General features: G+C 41.6%; 1 protein-coding gene across 3 annotated transcripts in view; it reads right to left on the reverse strand.

The window, feature by feature from the left end:
- Window positions 1–10,000: 10,000 nt before the first annotated feature.
- The window catches only part of SRP54 (signal recognition particle 54), a 54,739-nt gene continuing 44,879 nt past the window's right edge, over window positions 10,001–19,860 (reverse strand). For all 3 annotated transcript variants that reach the window (XM_021719239.1, XM_021719240.1, XM_008071457.1), the window contains 3 exons: window positions 17,739–17,909; window positions 11,867–11,962; window positions 10,001–10,503 (listed from right to left, as the gene is read on the reverse strand). In XM_021719239.1, the coding sequence (XP_021574914.1) occupies window positions 10,412–10,503; window positions 11,867–11,962; window positions 17,739–17,909 (359 nt within the window). In that variant the 3' untranslated portion in view covers window positions 10,001–10,411. The remainder of the gene's footprint in view (window positions 10,504–11,866; window positions 11,963–17,738; window positions 17,910–19,860) is intronic.

Genomic DNA, 19,860 nt, shown 5'->3' on the forward strand with positions numbered 1-19,860 from the left:
GCCGCTGAAGCCCGGCGGCCGGGTCTCAGCGCCGCCCTCACGCGCCGCGCCCTGGACAGTCGCTTCCGGACCTTGGAAACAGGACAGCTGCGTAGCTCGCTTCAAAGGCTGGTGGAGATGTGGTTGCTGGAAATGTCTGGCAAAATGTACAGCTCGTGCTGCCCGTGCCATCCTTAACGTGATGACCGGCCAGCCAGAATACCTGAAATAAGAGCCCCAAAGGTGATTGTGGCTTACACTCGTCTGAAATGCTGAAGTGTAACAGCAGAAAGTTGAGAAGACCTGGAGGCGAGCAAAGGGCGGTAGCAAGCGTCCATCTTGACAAATAAGATAAATATTTCATCTGTGTTTTAGGGCCGTGTGTGTGTGTAAGAGGCGACGGCCAAGGTTTTTTCCATTTGTCCCAATGTCCAACCACATTAAAAAATCAAAATTGCAGGCGCCGTGGCCCGAGGTGGGGGGATCGAGCCCAGGAGTTCGAGACCCGCGTAAGCAACAAAGCAGGACCTCAACAAAACACAGGAATTAGCCGGGCGATCTGCCGCGCGCCTGTGATCCCAGCTACTCAGGAGACTGAGGCAGGAGGATCGCCTGAGCCCAGGAGGTCGAAGCTGCAGTGAGCCCTGACGGTGCCACTGCACTCCAGCCTGGGCGACAGAGTGAGACCCCGACTCAAAAAATAATAATAATGGCAATGATTACTGCATGACTTTAACATCAAACGAGTTGGAACATCTGCAGATAAATGGTTTTCCATTGTCTTAGCGTTGAAGTTTTCACAAATATTAGAGGTCAACAATAAAACATTCGTTATTTTGGCAACTGGAGGCGTCATTTGACTCTTTACATTCCATTTTCATACTAGTTTCAATTCAGAAATGCTCCCTAAAGTTATATGATCTCGTATGTTATTCAGCATGGCACCAGAAGGCCCAACAACACCTAAAGCCCTAAACAGCCCTTTCTCCGCAGCAGACAGCACTCTCCCTGTTGTCCTGCCGGTTGTGCCATTCACAATGTATCGTTCCTTTAATAAACCTGCCTTTCTTAATAAAAAAAAAATCATTTTTCTGTGCAAAAATGATGTTTCCTTACCCTCTGCCTAATATTCTTGTACACTTTCTAGCCTACTTGTAACTACAGGAACCTAAAAACAAAACCAGAAACCTTAGAAACAAATAACAATAATTTGAAAACTACTCATATTTTAAAAACTGATTAGAAATCCATAATGCTCTATTCTGGTAATTAAAACAAGTTAGGTTGCTGATGAAGTAAACAAGTTAGTAACATGATCTGATGCTGTATGCTGGCATTAGTGGGGAATTGAAACTGTCCAAAACAGCAAAACCAAACTCTGCAGTAAACTGAAGACAAAAACAAAGAGTCAATTGTTAAAGACTTCATGAATTGACCTTCATAAACAACAGTTCTACATTATATGTATTCAAAGATCTCTTCCCTCTTATGGGCAAGGACAATCAACAATCTTTATTATTGGAAATTTGTGGAATATTTACAAATGCATTTATTTCCCCAATTGGCAACTAAACACAAATTATAATTTTTTTTTTTTTTTTTTTTGTAGAGACAAAGTCTCACTATGTTGCCCAGGCTGGTTTAGAACTCCTGGCTCAAACAATCCTCACCCCTCAGCCTCCCAAAGTGCTGGGATTACAGGTGTGAGCCACCATACCCAGCCCAAACTACAATTTTCATTGCTGAAGCAGAATGTCTTTTCATGATTTACCTGTATATTTCTTACTTCACTGAAAATTCAAAGTGCAAGTTGTATTCCAATATGAACTAGAAATATTTCCTAAAAAGTTATTTTTAACACAGATATACAATTGAAGAGTAATTCATTACAAATCAATAACTCAAGGCAACATAAAAATTCTAATGACTTTATTTTGGGCATTTACATTTTTGTCATTATTTCCAAACTTTTACAGCTCAACTGAAAGTAGGCACAAAGCAACAGGTCAAATTTTTCCTTCTTTCACTTTGCAACATTAGTTATTATTGTAGCAATATGACACACAAATTCAAGTTTATCTACTTTAAAACCTCGTCGTGAGCAGGGCTCGGTGGTTCAGCCTGTAATCCTGCGCCTTTGGGAGGCTGAGGTGAGTGGATTGCCTGAGCCCGCGGGTTCGAGACCCGCCTGGGCAGCGAGATCTCATCTCTACAATAAATCAAAAAATCAGCCGGGCGTGGTAGCGCGCACCTGTAATTCCGGCTACTCGGAAGGCTGAGGCGGAAGGATCGCCGGAACCCGGCAGGTCGAGGCTGCGGTGGCCGGGAGCGGCCACTGCACTCCAGTCTGGGCGACAGAGTGAGACTCCAACTCAAAAAAAAAAAAAAAACTCGTTGTGGCCTAAATTTATCATTTAATGATATATATGGAGCTAAAAAGGTAAATTTAGAAGCCGGGCTCGGTGGCTCAGCCTGTAATCCCGCGCCTTTGGGAGGCTGAGGTGAGTAGATTGCCTGAGCCCGCGGGTTCGAGACCCGCCTGGGCAACTTGGCGAGACCTCATCTCTACAATAAATCAAAAATCAGCCGGGCGTGGTAGCGTGAGCCTGTAATTCCGGCTACTCGGAAGGCTGAGGCAGAAGGATCACCGGAGCCCAGTGGGTCGAGGCTGCGGTGGCTGGCAGCGGCCACTGCACTCCAGTCTGGGCAACAGAGTGAGACTCCAACTCAAAAAATAAAAAAAAGGTAAATTTGGAACTATACATTTCTATGTAAGGCTGGGAAAACAAATCTGAATAAAATTTGATAACCGGATTTCTTACAGCTTTAACATAGCTACATATATATGTTTTAGTGGAGAATACTTTTCAGATTATCCCTCTCTTCAAAGAGGAGAATGTATTTTCATTTTTAAAGAAGGGAAGGATAAAAATAAAAAAGCGTTTTGGGTTGAGTCTAACATAAAGCAAATAAATTATTAGATAATGGTAGTGGCTTCAGTTATACAGCCCAGTACACCAGGTACTGTGCCAAGGGCTTTCCTTGTATTAACTCTCCCTCACAATTCTGAGGTACTACTATAATGACCAACACTTCATAGACAGGAAACAAAGGTTCAGAGAGGTTAAGTAACTTGCTCAAGGACATGGCTGGTAAGCAGCTGAGCTATGTTTCAAACCCAGGCACTCTGATTCCAGAAACTACATTCTTAGCCAGCCATTCTGCTCCTTTGAAAATGAAAAAAAAGGAGGCCATTAAACATTAGGAAGGCAGGAAATTTCTAGACCAAAAGTGAACAAGATTATTTTAGAATGATCTGAATGCAAATGAGTAAACTGTGTTTATTTTCTGAAGTCTAAGAAATAGTCATTATTAAGTTTTGTTTTGTTTTGTTTTTTGAGTTGGAGTCTCACTCTGTCACCCAGACTGGAGTGCAGTGGCCGCTCCCGGCCACCACAGCCTCGACCTGCTGGGCTCCAGCGATCCTTCCGCCTTAGCCTTCCATGTAGCTGGAACTACAGGCGCGTGTTACCACGCCCGGCTGATTTTTTGATTTATTGTAGAGATGATGTCTCGCCTGCCCAGGCGGGTCTCGAATCCGCGGGCTCAAGCAATCCACTCACCTCAGCCTCCCAAAGTCGCGGGATTACAGGCTGAGCCACCGAGCCCGGCTCATTATTAAGTTTTAAGGCCCTTAAGCAGATGAAAATACCAAGTGAACTTTTTAACTTGATGTTATATAAATATGCTTGTTTTTGTTCATCAGAATTTGGTCAGGTTTTATGGAGTTGTGTGGGTATAGAATTTTCTATATGGTATACCATAGAATACTAGCTTTCTTTGCATGCTATGACTAAACTCAGTAATCTCAACGTTGGAGAGCCATGTATCTAAGTCTATAGAACCCTGGAAAACCTCTTATAAGAATCTAAAAATAAATATATATAGTCTTTAAGCCTGGTGTAGTGGTTCACGCCTGTAATCCCAACACTTTGGGAGGCAGAGGCAAGAGGATTGCCTGAGCCCAGGAGTTTAAGACCAGCCTGGGCAACTTGACAAGACCTCATCTCTACAATAAATCAAAAAATTAGCCGGGCTTGGTGGCACACACCTGTTGTTCCAGCTACTTGGAAGACAGAGGCAGAAGGATGGCCTGAGCCCAGCAGGTGGCATTTATATATATATAAATCCTTTAAGGAATTGTATTACTGATTGTTACCTTTATTATAAATACAAGTATAATTCCAGAAAGAATTATATATATATATAATCATATATATAGTTTTTTTGAGTCAGAGTCTCACTCTGTCACCCATGCTGGAGGTGCAGTGGCACACTCAGTCACCGCAGCCCCGACCTGCTGGGTTCATGTGATCCTTCTGCTTCAGCCTTCCAAGTAGCTGGAACAACAGGTGTGTGCTACCACACCCAGCTAATTTTTTTTTTTTTTTGTAGAAATGGTGTCTCACCAAGTTGCACAGGCTGGTCCTGCACCTGTGGGCTCAGGCACTACTTTCACCTCGGCCTCCCTAAGTGCTGGGATTATAGGCGTGAGCCACCACGTCTGGCTCCCAGAAAGGATTATATTATTGATCTTTAAAGATTATAATTAAGAATGCCTTGCCTCTCAGGGCAAGATTATATATATATATATAAAATTATAATTTTTTTTTACGTTTTATTAGGAGATTATGGAGGGAAATAGGATCAGGAAAGGTGAACCGCAACAATTCAACAAGGAACTAAGAGGCACAGGAACAGGTGTGTAAGGGGAACTGAAGGGGAACTGAAAACAGAAGAGACGTGTTGACGGGAACCAAAAAAGGGACATGTGTGGATGGAATTGGGGAAAAATCAGACACCACCAGGGACCCTGGCTCTATGGAGGGCCAGGTCACCCTGCCCGGGGGGCACAGGAACATCTCAGCTGCCACACCACCTCAAGCCACCCCTCGGGACTCCTATCTCCCTGCAGCAACAGTGGAAGGATGCACAGCCCAGCCCTTCCTGCCCATCAAGGGCACACCTGTCATCACATCCTCTGATTTTTTTTTTTAACACAGTAAGAAGGAAATTACAAAACATCAAGGAACAGATATCAACTGACAGGTTTCACATTCCTATTTCCTACCAAATGTAGTGTGTCAAAAAACATGCAGCTACTTCTTGTACCACTTCTGCCAGTATTGAGATTACGAACCCTTAGACTGAATTCCAAAATCAGAAAGTATGGGCCCATGATAATATCCAGTAACAATTTTTACTTCTTCTGGGTCACTGAAGAGCAAGATTCACTTTTATTTATTTTTTCCGAGTTGGAGTCTCACTCTGTCACTCAGACTGGAGTGCAGACAGGCGTGTGCTACCCCGCCCAGCTAATTTTTGATTTATTGTAGAGCTCAGGTCTCGCCTAGTTGCCCAGGCGGGTCTCGAACCCGTGGGCTCAGGAAATCCACTCACCTAGGCCTCCCAAAGCACGGGATTACAGGCTGAGCCACCGAGCCCGGCCCACTTTCATTTATAAAAGCATAAAAAATAAGCAAACGTGATTCCTGAAATATGGAAATATTCAGACATTTTCTCACTTGATGCCTACCATGAGACCTCTCTCTGGAAAGCAGCTCACAAAACTTTAGCATATTTGCATAAGAAAAACAGAGCAGTCACAAGCTGATACTCCCTTTTGCATCCTGAGTAGGAAAAACTTACATGCAGCAGTGTCACAGGAGCTTCACACTGTATCGGGAAGATAGAGAGGTCCTGACACCCAGACTATTATAGGAAGTGGCAACTTCATTATGCCAGCGGGATCAACGGGCTAATGCTTCCAGGTCAACCCTCCCAGAACAGGAGAAGAGGGGTTTTATACCTTCGTTTAGGTAAGAGAGGGGGTCATGTTGTGTGATTACACATTTTCTTTGATATTTACAAGGTTGTGCTCAGAAAAATCAGATCTTTCAAAGAACAAGTGGTCTCCAGGAAATGCAGGGCGAGCAGGGGCTGTAATTGATAAGGAGAACAGTTGTGAATTAGGTACTCTTTCTTTTTGCATTTCCATGAGACCCATCTGTCTCTGGCCAATTGGCCTTTTTCAAACAAAACAAGTGGGGGGGGGGCGGGGGATCTTTAAAAGCTTGCCGCTTGACTTTCAAAAGGAAATACCTTTTACTGCTACCAGCTCCCTTTCTGCCTCAGGGTTAGTGGGAGACAATCTGTCATCCCAGGTGATTGCCAAGGGGCCAACTGTTGACCCCGAAGCAGTTATTCATGTGTTTCTGCTTTCATTCAATCATACAAGAAATATATATATATATATATATATATATATTTTTTTTTTTTTTTTTTTTTGAGTTGGAGTCTCACTCAGTCGCCCAGACTGGAGTGCAGTGGCTGCTCCCGGCCACTGCAGCCTCGACCTGCTGGGCTCTGGCGATCCTTCCTCCTCAGCCTTCTGAGTAGCCGGAATTACAGGAATGCGCTACCACGCCAGGCTGATTTTTTGATTTTTTGTAGAGATGAGGTCTCGCCTGCCCAGGCGGGTCTCAAACCTGCCGGCTCAGGCAATCCACTCACCTCAGCCTCCCCAAGGCGCGGGATTACAGGCTGAGCCACTGAGCCCGGCAAGAAATATATTTGAACATTTGCCACATTCTGTCACAACACCTCAGGTGAGAAAGTTTCTTCGTGTCAGACTCATCTGAATTTATTTATTTATTTATTTATAGCTACCATAGTCTCAACCTGCTGTGCTCAGGCCATTTTTCCGCCTCAGCCTTCCAAGTAACTGAAGCTACAGGCATGTGCCACTATGCTGATCTAATTTTTTACTTTATTGTAGAGATGTGGTCTGTGTTGCCCAGGCTGGTCTTGAACCCCTGGCCTCAAGTAATTCCTATCGCCTCCTCCCTTGAATTTTACAAGCAGTACTACTGTGCCATTTCTTGGCTGTTTTTCCATTTATAATCAAATTGCACCAAAAAATGCATTGTTTTTAGGCTGAGAGAGCCCTTTAGGCCAGGTGAAACTAAAAGATACAACTGCTCTTCAAATAATGATTTCAAATGGAGAGAAAAGTAACGAGAGAACTGTAAAAAGTAGTATAAGCATGTCAAACTCAAAATAACTTCTATGGCAGTCAGTACCAAAATAAAAGGAAGTGTACCATAATTACCAGCAAATGTGATACTTTCATGAAAAACATTGACATCTATCACATTTAAATTGTTAATCTGCCCTTTCTTAGTTTTGTAGTTTGTTGATGTTTTATTTCTAAATTTATTTTCATTTTACAATTACATAAGCACTGTAAGCTTAAAGGAAGGTACATCTATTTTATATGCGTATATTTAGGTAACATTATAATAAAATTCAGGAAGAATTTAATGTATGATACTAGAGCTAGCTAGTGGCCTAAGTTGAGAGTACATCAGAAATCAAAAAGCTAAGGAATTAATTGTAATGGTAATGACAAATAAAATATCTGTTCAAATTATTAAAGAATTTGGTCTTGGTATGTTATTGCTATCAAATATTAGTACCTTGATAAAAACAGAACCAAATGATAGCTTTTGTAAATTTTTTTTTTTTGAGTTGGAGTCTCACTCTGTCGCCCAGACTGGAGTGCAGTGGCCGCTCCCAGCCACCGCAGCCTTGACCTGCTGGGATCAGGCGATCCTTCTGCCTCAGCCTTCCAAGTAGCCGGAATTACAGGCATGCGCTACCACACCCGGCTGATTTTTTGATTTATTGTAGAGATGAGGTCTCGCTGCCCAGGTGGGTCTCGAATCCGCGGGCTCAGGCAATCCACTTACCTCAGCCAGTTTTTGTAATTTAATATGCCAGTTTGAGGACTTAATACTTAATGAAATCAGGATTTTTTTTTTTTTTTCTGAGTTGGAGTCTCACTCCGTCACCCAGGCTGGCACACTCCTGGTCACCCCAGTGTCAACCTGCTGGGCTCCGGCAATCCTTCCGCCTCAATCTTCCAAGTAACCGTAACTACAGTCCTGCGCTACCACACCTGGCTAAATTTTTTTAAATTTATTGTAGAAATAAGGTCTTGCCAAGTTGCCCAGGCTGGTCTCAAACCCATAGGCTCAGGCAATCCACTTGCCTCGGTCTCCCAAGTGCTGCGATTACAGGCTGAGCCTCCAAGCCTGACAAGGATTTTAATTTTTTTTGAGTCTGTCTCATTCTGCCAACTAGGCTGGAGTGCAGTGGTGAGCTGTGGCATGCTCATGGCTATCTCAGTCTCCATCTGCTGGACTCAAGCAATCATTCCGTCTCAGTCTTCCAAGTAGCTAGAATTACTGGAGTGTGCCACCGTGTTCGGCTAATTTTTTGACTTATTGTACAGACAAGGTCTTGTCAAGTTGCCTAGGCTGGTTGCAAAACCCTGGACTCAGGAAATCCTCTTGCCTCTGCCTCCCAAAGTGCTGGGGATTACGGGCATGAGCCACTGGACCCAGAGGACTCAGTACTTTTTTTCTTTTTTTTTTTTTTGAGTTGGAGTCTCACTCTGTCGCCCAGACTGGAGTGCAGTGGCCGCTCCCGGCCACTGCAGCCTCGACCTGCTGGACTCTGGTGATCCTTTCGCTTCAGCCTTCCAAGTAGCCAGAATTACAGGCATGCGCTACCACGCCTAGTTGATTTTTTGATTTATTGTAGAGATGAGGTCTCGTTGCCCAGGCGGGTCTCTAACCCACGGGCTCAGGCAATCCACTCACCTCAGCCTCCCAAAGGCACGGGATTACAGGCTGAGCCACCGAGCCCGGCTCACATCTATTATCTTAATATCACTAATGAATAAGCATAACTATTCTAGTATTTTTAATTAATCCCTCAATTTATCTAAAAGTCATTGTTCCAAATGAACTGTGCAGCAATACAAGATAAGCAACAACCAGATCAACCCTGTCACAATTTCATCATTTTTAATACATAATAGTGACAGCCTAATTTTGAAATTATTTTCCCTTTAGGAGAGCTATACATTAGCTATTATCATCCAAGTATGTCAACTCTGTTAAATAGATTTTTGGTATGTAAGAAACATAATTAAAATGGTTGCAAAAAAACACAAAGATTGCCATTAAGGCTTCAAAAATAGGTTAAAAATGCAAGGTATATACAAAATGTTATATATTGTGACTATAACCAAATTATTAATTTCAATTTAAATGGCAGAGTTAAGATTTTCTATGGCAAAATTGTCTAAATTATTCTAAGGTAAACAAAAATTCCTAATACTCATGGCTAAGTTACTCTACCATATTTCCCATTAAAGGTATATTTCTTGGTATACTTTTATTCCTTTTTTTGTTTGTTTGTTGTTTAGTCAGAGTGCAGCCAGGATGGAATGCAGTGGCATGCTGCTCATGGCCACGGCAGCCTCGACCTGCTGGGCTCAGGCGATCCTTCCGCCTCAGCCTTCCACGTAGCCAGAACTACAAGCAAGCACCACCACGCCTGGCTAATTATTTATTTATTTATTGTAAAGAGGTCTTGCCATGTTGCCAGGCTGGTCTCAAACCCATGGGCTCAGACAGTCGTCTCACCTTCACCTCCCAAAGTGCTGGGTTTACAGGCTTGAGCTGCCACTCACACCCGACTCTTGGTATAGTTTTTTTTTTTTTGAGATGGAGTCTCACTTTGTCGCCCAGACTGGAGTGCAGTGGTCACTCCTGGCCACCGCAGCCTCAACCTGCTGGGCTCCGGCGATCCTTCTGCCTCAGCCTTCCAAGTAGCTGGAACTACAGGCACGCGCTACCATGCCTGGCTAATTTTTTTTTTTTTTTTTACTTATTGTAGAAATAAGGTCTCACCAAGTTGCCCAGGCGGGTCTCGAACCCACGGGCTCAGGCAATCCACTCACCTCAGCCTCCCAAAGGCGCGAGATTACAGGCTGAGCCACCGAGCCTGATGGTATAGTTTTAAACAGCACTCTGTTGGCTTTTCTGTTGACCTTTTTATGTGATACACTGATCATTTTAAACCATAAAGAAAGTTAACAACCCCTTCTCTTAGAGCCACTTTAAAGTTTATTTTATACCACTTTTATTGAGACATCATGTAACTACTGACCAGGATTGTTTACAAGTGTAATGCTTGGCCTTCAAGACAATTAAAAACCTTTAAGTACTAAAATTTTACATCATGATTTGTTTAACTTAAGAAGTGTTAGATGGTGAAAACAGAAGAAAATTGAAAGCAAAAATATAATGATTTCCACAAAAACCGTATAGTCCTCCCGGGAGGGAAGGGGAAAAGGAGAGAAAGAAAAATAAACAGAGAGGGAAGAGGGACAAGAAGAAAAAGAAAGAGGGCAAGACAGCAAGAAAAATACTCTCTCCCCCATTTGCAAAAAGGAGGGAAACTCTGAGGTCTCAGCAAATAATGTAATCAACTGTCAGTTTATATTAAGGCATTTTCTTTACATATTATTGAATCCCATCATGCCTTTCATATTGCCAGCAGCACCCTGTTGAAACTGTCTCATCATTGACTGAAGTCCTGCCATACCACCTAGAACAAAAGTAGAGTAAAAAAATAAGTATTAAGTAACTTAAAACATTTGTTACTTGTGCCTAACAAGTACTTTAGTTTCTAAAAAATATTGAGTTCTGATTGCAATTTAGTCAACAGCCTTGAAGAACATACAAACTAAAAATTTAAATTATCACCAGTATCTTCATCAATTAAAGAGAATGAATAATCTACCTTACTGAATTATTGTGAGGAATATATGAAATGATACATAAAAGATCTTAGAACACTACCTGTCACACAATCAAGTGCCATCATGCCTGACTAAGTTTTCGCTTTTTTTGTAGAGACAAGGTCTTGCTATGATGCTCTAGGCGGTCTAGAACTCTTGGGTTCAAGTGATCCTACTACCTCTGCCTCCCAAACTACTGGTTTTACAGGTATGAGCTACCATGCTCGACAGTAAATCTAAACAAAATTTTTTTTCTGGCAAGTCCAAAAGGGTCTTCTGTAAATAGTTATATTACATAAAAAATAAACAGTGGGGAGCTATTTCACAGAATTTATAGGAAGAAAAAAATCCTCTATCTTGCCTATCTCTCTATCTCTCTCTCTCTCTATCTATCTATGACAGGAACTCACTCTGCTGATCAGGCTGGAGTTCAGTGGTGTGATCATGGTTCACTGCAGTCTTGAGCTCCTGGGTTCAAGCAATCATTCTGCCTCAGTCTCCCAGGTATCTAGGACTATGGGCACACACCATCACACCTGGCTAACTTTTAAAATTTTTGTAGAGATAGGGTCTCCCTATGTTTCCCAGGTTGGCCTCAAACGATCTTCCTGCCTCAGTCTCCCAAAATGCTGGGATTAGGTGTGAGCCATCACGCATGTCCAAATTCACCATTTTTGAACATCCACTATATGCCAAGAATTGTACTAAATGCTTTCATATATATTAGCACATCTAATTGTCACAATTTCCTGATGAAATAATGATCTGTGACTTTACAGAAGGGGAAAGTGGAGTTCAGGAAGTTTTAGGGACTTTTCAAATATTATACAGTAAAAGTGGAACTGAGGTTCAAATCTCTGTAATATTTCCAAGTCCCCTTGTTAAAAATATCGAGGCTTCAAGATAGGACAAAAGGTCTCCAGAAAAACATAAGCAAAAGATGATTAAACAGCTTGTTCAAAAATCACATAGGTGGCAGCAAAGAAGTGACTAAAGCCTCAGCTGATAAAGCCATTACAAAAATTCAATTCAGGATTCAGAAAAACAATTTTTTGAAATCACACATCTTTTGAACAGATTTTCTTATATTCAAACAGAAAACTTATAATTAAAATTCAACCCTTATATACTAAACTATGTATTAGCAACTGGCAACAACTTGGTATATACCCATGTGATGAAGAACTCTAGGATCCATCATTTTGGCCATTTGCTGATTCAATTTTGCCATCTGTGACTGGCTAACATTCTTAGACATGTCACCACCTGAAAAAAAAAACAAAACTCTGAGTCAGTATAGGAAGTAATATAATCAGGATGTAATAGAAAGTTTGATAAATTGAATAAATACAAAGAAAAAAATCACCTAATCTTATTGTTCTAAAACTATTTCTTTTTTTTGAGTTGGAGTCTCACTCTGTTGCCTAGACTGGAGTACAGTGGCCGCTCCCAGCCACCGCAGCCTCAACCTGCTGGGCTCTGGCAATCCTTCCGCCTCAGCCTTCCAAGTAGCTGGAACTACCCGGCTAATTTTTGATTTATTGTAGAGATGAGGTCTCGTCAAGTTGCCCAGGCAGATCTCGAACCCGCGGGCTCAGGCAGTCCACTCACCTCAGCCTCCCAAAGCGCTGGGATTACAGGCTGAGCCATCAAGCCTGGCCCTAAAACTATTTCTATTGCTACATTTTTTTCTAATCTTTATTTCAATTACATATCTTTTTTGAGGAAAAACAAAATTCTACATAAAGGGACATTTAAAATAATTTCCGCCGGGCGTGGTAGCGTGTACCTGTAGTTCCAGCTACTTGGAAGGCTGAGGCAGAAGGATCACCAGAGCCCAGTAGGTCGAGGCTGCGGTGCCCAGGAGTGGCCACTGCACTCTAGTCTGGGCAACAGAGTGAGACCCCAACTCAAAAAAAAAAAATTTTTTTTAATAAAATAATTTCTTAAGGCTATAATTTTTGCTAATACTTTTAATTATGATGTGAAAAAGCCAAAACAATTTTTTTTGAGTTGGGATCTCACTCTGTTTTGGAGGCTAGAGTTCACTGGTACCACCACAGCTTACTGCAGCCTCGATCTCCTGGACTCAGGTGATCCTCCTGCATCAACCCCTTAAGTAGGTGGGCCTACAGGTGCACGCCACCTCACCTGGCTTAGTATTTTATTTTTTTTTAGAGATGAAGTCTTGCTATATTGCCTAAGCTAGTCTCTAACTCTTGGACTCAAGCAATCCTCCTGCCTCAGCTTTCTAAGTGCTGGTATTAAAGGCATGAGCCACTGGTCTCAGTCCCAAAAAAAAAAAAAAGCGCCAATATTCGCAAAACTGTACCAATATTAGCAAAACTGATCCTTAGTAATAAGATATAACAACAATTGCTTAACAGTGATATGGGGGAATGAGGAATAAAAAGCTGAATTTATAGATATGGGTTATTAGAAAAAAGATTGAATGGCTGGTAAATGAATATGAAAGAATGAATTGAAGAGAACTTGAAGATTTGTATGAGCCTAAGAAGTTTTTTAAATGTTGATAAACTTCAGAGAAGAGAGACAAGTAATGAATCTTTATTTATCAAAGAATTTCTACACAATAAGTAAAAGGGCAGCCCGTGAAAGAGATGCATTATGGGCCAGAATAAGTAAAAGCTGTACTTTTGAGAGACAGGAAGCATGGCAGGCACGGCGGCACATGCTTGCAATTGCAACAACTGGGAAGTTGAGGCGGGAGAATCACCTGAGGTCAGAAATTCAAGAACAGCCTGGGCAACACAGCAAGAACTATATCTACAAAAAAACAAAAATTAGCCAGGCATGGTGGCATGTACCAATAGTCCTAGCTATTTGGGAGGCTGAAGGGAGGAAGATCATTGAGCCAAGGAATTAGAGGCTGCAGTAAGCTATGATGATCACACCACTATACTGCAGTCTAGATGACAGAGTGAGACCCTGCTTCTAAAATAAAAAAGGAGGGAGTGGGGGGGAGAGGCATGCGAGAAGGAAAAGGGATCATCACTGCACAGCAATAAGTAGAATTGCTTCAACAAAATTATTTATTTCAAAAGAGCATTAACTATGGTATTTCTCAGAAGCATTTATAAAACTAGAAATCAAAATTACTCTTGATTCTCTAATCACAACTGACTAATCTAAATAAATTATGTGAATTAAGTATAATCAATGAAAGAGAAGTTCTTTATGATAAAATGTGATAAAACCTGTGAAAAATTAATGATTAATAAATCTGTGGAAAATGTGAATTCTATGTTCATTGGTGATTTGTTCTATGAGTTTGTTTTGCAGGACCTTAACTTCTTTTTTGAGTTGGAGTCTCACTCTGTCACTCAGACTGGAGGGCAGTGGCCGCTCCCGGCCACCACACCCTCGACTCGCTGGGCTCCGGCGATTCTTCCGCCTCACCCTTCCAAGTAGCTGGAACTACAGGCGCGTGCTACCACGCCCGGCTGATTTTTTGATTTATTGTAGAGATGAGGTCTCGCCAAGTTGCCCAATCAGTTCTCGAACCCACGGGCTCAGGCAATCCACTCACCTTGGCCTCCCAAAGCGCTGGGATTAGAGGCTGAGCCACCGAGCCCGGCCAGGACCTTAACTTCTAAAAAAATATTAAAGGTTTGATGTGACAAGGGTATGCATATCCACTGTCCACTTCTTCTTGATTATGCCCTTATTAAGAAATTAATGCATAAGAACAAACACAGTGGTTCATGCCTGTAATCCCAGCACTTTGAGAGGCTGAGACAGAGGATTGCTTCACCCAGGAGTTTAAGACCAGCCAAGGCAGTGTGACTTTTACTTTACAAAAAAAAAAAAAAAGAAATCAATGCCTAAATAAGATCTGAGTAATGGATCTTCTCTCTCAAGAATAATCAGGGACACTTGGGAAACACATTAAAATGATATAATGTACGTATTAACCACTATCTAAAATAGAATGAAACGCTGGGAATTATGACTAATTTTAAACATGTGTCTAACTTTTTTCCCTTGTCACAAGAGAGAAAGGATATAATAAGCAAGGAAAATAAGAGAAGTTCCAAAGATAAAAGGTAATTTAAAACATCTGTAAATGCTCACTTTTTATAAGCTGTTCGGTGGTATTGTTCATCTTTAAAGCTTGCCAAATCTTTTTTTTTTTTTTTTTTTTTTTTGAGTTGGAGTCTCACTCTGTCACCCAGACTGGAGTGCAGTGGACGCTCCCAGTCACCGCAGCCTCGACCTGCTGGGCTCCAGCGATCCTTCCGCCTCAGCCTTCCAAGTAGCCGGAATTACAGGCATGCGCTACCACGACCGGCTGATTTTTTGATTTATTGTAGAGATGAGGTCTTGCTGGCCAGGCGGGTCTCGAACCCGCAGGCTCAGGCAATCCACTTACCTCTGCCTCCCAAAGGTGCGGGATTACAGGCTGAGCCACTGAGCCTGGCAACCAAACCATTTTTTAAAATAATAAATTCTTTTTTTTTTTTTTTTTTGAGTTGGAGCTTCACTCTGTCTCTCAGGCTGGAGTGCAGTGGCATGCTCACGGCCACACCACAGCCTCGACCTGCTGGGCTCAGACAATCCTTCCACCTCAGCCTTCCAAGTAGCTGGGACTACAGGCGTGTGCCATCATGCCTGGCTAATTTTTTGATTTATTGTAGAGATGAGGTCTCACCAAATAGCCCAGGCTGGTCTTGAACCCATGGGCTCAGGCAATCCTCTCGCCTTGGTCTCCCAAAGTGTTGAGATTACAGGCGTGAGCTACAGTGCTTGGCCCAATTCATTTTAATAGTTGTTTCACATTATAGGGAAAAAAAATAGAAGACTAGAAGAGCTAATGAAATCTTTGGATAAATATTTTACCTCACATAATACACAGCAAAATAAATTCCAGTTTCAAAAAAAAGTCAAACACAAAATAAAAGCAAAAAACACAGAAGAAAATAGGTGACCACTATGGTTATCGATACATGGAAGGCTTTCATGAGCATATAAGAAATCAAAGGAAAAGACAGCCTAGCTACATTAAAAGTAGAAAATTCTGTTCATTATAAATAAAAGACAAATGAAAAACTGGGGGAAAACGTTTACAGACATAAGAATTTTTTTTTTGAGTTGGAATCTCACTCCTTCGCCCAGACTGGGTGCAGTGGCACGCAGTTCACGGCCACCCTACCATCGACGTTCTGGGCTCCAGCGATCCTCCCGTCTCAGCCTTCTGAGTAGCCAAAACTACAGACACGTGCTACCATGCCTGGCTATTTTTTTATTCTATTGTAGAGATGAGGTCTCACCAAGTTGCCCAGACTGGTCTCTGATCCGCGGACTTAGGCAAACCACTCACCTCGGCCTCCCAAAGTGCTGAGATTACAGGCTTAGCCACTGAGACTGGCCAACATAAGGATTTTTAAGAGTTATTACAAAGCAGTAACAAAAAATGTGGAGTGACTGGACAAGGAAAATGAAAAAATGATTCACAAGGAAATTCAAACAGTAAATGTACAAAGAAATGTTAAACTTAGGTAGTAATATAAAACACATAGCCTGTAATCCCGCCTTTGGGAGGCTGAGGTGAGTGGACTGCCTGAGCCCGCGGGTTCGAGACCCGCCTGGGCAACTTGGCAAGACCTCATCTCTACAATAAATCAAAAAATCAGCTGGGCGTGGTAGCGCATGCCTGTAATTCCGGCTACTCGGAAGGCTGAGGTGGAAGGATCCCTGGAGCCCAGCAGGTCAAGGCTGCAGTGGCCACTGCACTCCAGTCTGGGCAACAGATTGAGACTCCAACTCAAAAAAAAAAAAATACATAAAAATAAAAATAAAACACATGCTGAAAAAACATTTGAGACAGGCTTGGTGGCTCAGCCTGTAATCCCGCATCTTTGGGAGGCTGAGGTGAGTGGATTGCCTGAGCCCGCGGGTTCAAGACCCGCTTGGGCAACTTGGCAAGACCTCATCTCTACAATAAATCAAAAATTAGCCGGGTGTGGTAGCACGCGCCTGTAGTTCCAGCTACTTGGAAGGTTGAGGCGGAAGGATCACCGGAACTCAGCAGGTCGAAGCTGCAGTGGCCGGTAGCGGTCACTGCACTCCAGTCTGAGTGACAGAGTGAGACTCCAACTCAAAAGAAAAAACATTTGACCGTTAAACTGGAAATATTACAAAATTTATTCAGAATCTACTATGTTTCTGATCAATACAGACAAAATTTCTGGTCTCATGGAACTGCACAGAAACTGATATTGATACAGAAGCAGATGAATCAGCCTAACAAAGAACCATGATATTAAACAAATATACATGCATAGCTGGGATGGCAGTAATAAGTGGTTAAAAATTGAATTTTGAAGACTATTTGACAACAGGGAAAAATAGTCATGATATATATATTTTAAAAAAGCAGTAAGTATATCAACTGTTATTTGCAAAAGGATCCACCGGATTCTCTCGGGAATAAAGATGTATATATTTTTTTACCTTGTACTTTCTCAGATTCTCTAAATGTTCTATAATATAACATGTTCAGAAAAATAAAATCATTGCTTATTTTTAAATTTTTTTAATTTTTAGGTAGGATCTCACTTAAGTCACCCAAGTTGGTGCAGCAGTGTGATCATAGCTTACTGTCATCTAAAACTTCTGAGCTCAAGCAATCCAGCCTCCTGAATACCTAGGACCTACAGTCATGCACCACACCACATTTGGCTAATTTAAATAAAATTTTTTTTTCTATAGAGACAGGGTCTTGCTGTGCTGCCCAGTGTGGTCTCAAACTCATGACCTCAAGTGATCCTCCTGCCTCAGCAACCCAAAGTGCTGGGATTACAGGTGTAAACCACCATGCCTGGCCAAATTTGTTTTTTTAAATATTAATGTTTATTACCTTGAAAAACCAGATCACATTATAAATCCTAGAAGTATTTAAATATAGCATGAAATACAGCTTTGAATTTGCCAATACTGGCAGTACTTCTTGATGTTAATATTAGTTTTTCAACTTCTCTCTTTTCCATCTGTTAACTACTGATAAGCATATTTTTCTTACCTTTGAAAAGCCCTTTGATACCTCCCATCTTTTTAACCATCTGTGCAAACTTGGTATATTGTGTCAAAAGTTCTTGAACATCTCTTGTTGATACACCTGATCCTCTTGCTACTCTTTGGATTCTTCCCGGTTGCTTACTAAAAACCTTGGCACCATCCGTACTGTCCAGTTCTGTAGGCAAGGATCAATCATTTTCACTTAAATACAATTATCATTCATCATCAAAGCAGTTATGTGCAAACGGGCAATATATAACTTCACAGAGCTTAGCAGATATGTTTTTTAAAGAGATAACGATTTCATTTTGCTCTTTTTGTTTTTTTGGGTTTTTTTTGAGTTGGAGTCTCACTCCGTCGCCCAGACTGGAGTACAGTGGCCGCTCCTGGACACCGCAACCTTGACCTGCTGGGCTCCAGCAATCCTTCCGCCTCAGCCTTCCAAGTAGCTGGAACTACAGGTGTGCGTTACCACACCCGGCTAATTTTTTGATTTATTGTAGAGATAAGGTCTCACCAAGTTGCCCAAGCAGATCTCAAACCTGCGGGCTCAGGCAATCCACTCACCTCAGTCTCCCAAGGCATGGGATTACAGGCTGAGCCACCGACCCCGGCCATTTTTCTCTTTTTATATTACAAAATATCTTATAGAAAAATAGATATTTAACAATTGTTATAATTTGTCATGTTTACTTTTGATTTTTAAAAATTAAACATGCAATATATTCAAAAGAACATAGTACTCACAAGCTATAAAAACAATAAAACAAACACGTACTTTCCCTGGAGCACTATTTAAGTAAAAAAAAAATCATTCTGAAAACCTTTGAAAGCCCATATCTACCCTTTCCATGCCCTCCAAACATAAGAGGTAAATGGTATATCAAAAATGAACAAAATGCTCACCTCAACTCTACCCTAAATAATCATTAATTCAGAAACTTAGGCTATAATAACAATCAGAAGAAGGTAGGTTCTATCTATAATCAATTGAACAATTATCATATTTCCTATAACTAAGTAATTATTACTAGCAGTATTAATCCTCTGTCTCATATAAAGAATGAGTTAAATCCCTCCAGTTTTTGAATCACTCTTAGAATATGAGGTATATTTCTTCTGGCTTCAGTAACATACAATTTCAGGAACGAGATGGACTTTATTCAAATGTGCATTATGTCTACATTCTTTCCAGAATATCTCCGATAAATGGTTATCTAGTTTTGGTCTTAATATCACTGGAAGAGATGACCCATTACCTGAAATAAGGCACTCTAGGTCATTCTGTCATACCTGTAATTATAGAAAATCTTTTCAAACATTAAATTGAAATCTGTTTGCTTGGTACTTCCATTCCTATTCACATACAGGAATATACGTCTCCTTGCTAGGCATAAAAAATAAGGCTTTCAGCCGGGCTCGATGGCTCAGCCTGTAATCCCGCGCCTTTGGGAGGCTGAGGTGAGTGGATTGCCTGAGCCCGTGGGTTTGAGACCCGCCTGGGCAACTTGGCGAGACCTCATCTCTACAGTAAATCAAAAATTAGCTGGGTGTGGTAGCACGCGCCTGTAGTTCCAGCTACTTGGAAGGCTGAGGCGGAAGGATCGCCGGAGCCCAGCAGGTTGAGGCTGTGGTGGCAGGGAGTGGCCATGGCACTCTAGTCTGGGTGACAGAGTGAGACTCCAACTCAAAAAATAAAAAAATAAAAAATAAAAAATAACGCTTTCAAATATTTAAAATCCATCAAGTCTCCTGTGAATTTTCTCTAAGTAACAATTCTTTTGACTGTTCCTTTTATAACATGGTTTAAAATCTGTTTATCATTCTGATTTCCTAAATACATCTAATTTGTATATACCCACCCTATAAGTATATTGCCCAGAAGTGAACTGAAATGAAGATGAAGTCTGATTACCAAATGTAATAGAAAGATAATTATCTCACAATAAATTCAGTTAATTAAAATTTCCAAGCCGGGCTCGGTGGCTCAGCCTGTAATCTCGCGCCTTTGGGAGGCTGAGGTGAGTGGATTGCCTGAGCCCGCGGGTTTGAGACCCGCCTGGTCAGTGAGACCTCATCTCTACAATAAATCAAAAAAAAATCAGCCGGGCGTGGTAGCGCATGCC

This window comes from Carlito syrichta, unplaced genomic scaffold, assembly GCF_000164805.1.
Source record: "Carlito syrichta isolate Samal-C Ts95f unplaced genomic scaffold, Tarsius_syrichta-2.0.1 Scaffold314334, whole genome shotgun sequence".
NCBI classification, from domain to species: Eukaryota; Metazoa; Chordata; class Mammalia; order Primates; family Tarsiidae; genus Carlito; species Carlito syrichta.